At 40.7% G+C, this 1,940-nt stretch overlaps 1 protein-coding gene across 1 annotated transcript; it reads left to right on the forward strand.

Moving 5' to 3' along the window:
• The first annotated feature begins 317 nt into the window (after positions 1 to 317).
• Positions 318 to 1,296, forward strand: LOC110302934 (olfactory receptor 10J1-like). Its single transcript, XM_021173755.1, has one exon. It carries the CDS (start codon positions 342 to 344, stop codon positions 1,272 to 1,274), a length of 933 nt encoding a protein of 310 aa, XP_021029414.1. The 5' UTR covers positions 318 to 341; the 3' UTR covers positions 1,275 to 1,296.
• The last annotated feature ends 644 nt before the right edge of the window (positions 1,297 to 1,940 follow it).

Below are 1,940 nucleotides of genomic sequence, written 5' to 3' on the forward strand. Positions count from 1 at the left end.
TTATGAAGACAATAAAAAAATAATCTGTTTTAAACACATTCTAGGTAACAAGTTTTGAAAGTATGCTCTAAGTGAAAATGCCTTTCAAGTTTAGTTTTGTCTTGTCTGTTTCTCCTGACTACTTCCCTTTCCTACTTAAAGTCCACCTTCCCAGGAAATCTGTTCCACATTTTACATACAAACTTTTGTGTCTCTCTTTGACTACTAGATGGACAGCTGGCCTTGCTAACTCGATGTTTACACAGAGACAGAACCATTACCAATTCTTCCTAAGCATCATCTGCTTAAAGTGGGCACTGATGTATTCTGATTGACTCAAGCCTGCCACTACTGTCTGGAAGATGATGAGAAGAAACCACACAGTGGTAAGTGAGTTTGTTTTCCAAGGTTTCTCCAGCTTTCAGGAATACAAGTTTACTCTCTTTATGGTATTTCTGACCTTGTACCTGCTAACTCTGACTGGCAATGCCATTATTATGATAATTATCGGTATTGATCGTCACCTTCATACTCCCATGTACTTCTTTCTTAGTATGCTTTCCACTTCAGAGACAGTGTACACATTGGTCATTGTACCAAGGATGCTCGCCAGCCTTGTGGGTTCAAGCCAATCCATTTCTTTGGCTGGCTGTGCTACCCAGATGTTCTTTTTTATCACTTTGGCCATCAACAACTGCTTTCTGCTTACAGCGATGGGATATGACCGCTGTGTAGCTATCTGCAACCCCTTGAGGTACTCGGTTATCATGAACAAGAGGGTGTGTGCCCAGCTAGTATGGGGTTCCTGCAACATTGGGCTGCTTGTGGCAATAATTCAAATTGCATCTGTATTCAGGGCACCTTTCTGTGACAGAGAAGTAGCCCACTATTTCTGTGACATCCGCCCGGTTATGAAACTGTCCTGTGCTGATACCACTCTGCATGACATAGTTAACTTTATCATCAGCTCACTGGTTATTGTGGTACCCATGGGCTTGGTTTTCATCTCTTACATTCTCATCATCTCCACCATCCTCAAGATTGCCTCTGCTGAGGGACGAAAGAAGGCCTTTGCCACCTGTGCCTCCCACCTCACGGTGGTCATCATCCACTATGGCTGTGCCTCCATTGCCTACCTCAAGCCCAAATCAGAGAACACCAGGGATCAGGACCAGCTNATCTCAGTAACTTACACTGTGTTTACTCCTCTCCTCAACCCTGTGGTGTATACCTTGAGAAACAAAGAAGTCAAGGATGCCATTTACCGTGCTATTGGGAAAAAACCTATTGCCTAGGATACATGGCAGCTTGGTNTACAGTGGATTCCCTTTATTTACCTGCAGTTTCAGTTAATCACAGTCAATTCTGGTCTGAAAATATAAATAGAATATCTCTTTTTTGGAACATTTTATTTATTTGTTTATTTATTTATTTATTTATTTATTTATTTATTTATTTTATTCATTTAATGTATATGAGTGCTCTATGTGCATGTAGACCTACATGCCAGAACAGGGCATCAGGTCCCATTACAGATGGTTGTGAGCCACCATGGTGGTTGCTGGGGATTGAACTCAGGACCTCTCAAAGAGCAGTCAGTGCCCTTAACTGCTGAGCCATCTCTCCAGCCCTAGAATAGTTTTAAGACAAACGATTCTTTAGTTTAAAAATATTTACCTTTATAAGTAATAGGATGAAATCTAGTACAANCCCAATCCACCTTACTGGGAACATGAACCATCCCTTCCTCCACTGTATCCCTATTGTACATGCTACCCACTGATACTGCATGGTATCAGTGTCTTGAGAACAAAATGCAGACAACACATAGCTTTTTATTGCTATATATGTTATAATTGTCCTATTGTATCAGTAGAGTTTTTGTCTTTTCATGTGTGTATGTATGTATGTACTATTCATGTGTGTGTGTGCATGTTTGAATGTATGTGGATATATGTGAG

Source organism: Mus caroli, chromosome 1 (assembly GCF_900094665.2).
Source record: "Mus caroli chromosome 1, CAROLI_EIJ_v1.1, whole genome shotgun sequence".
Lineage (NCBI taxonomy): Eukaryota > Metazoa > Chordata > Mammalia > Rodentia > Muridae > Mus > Mus caroli.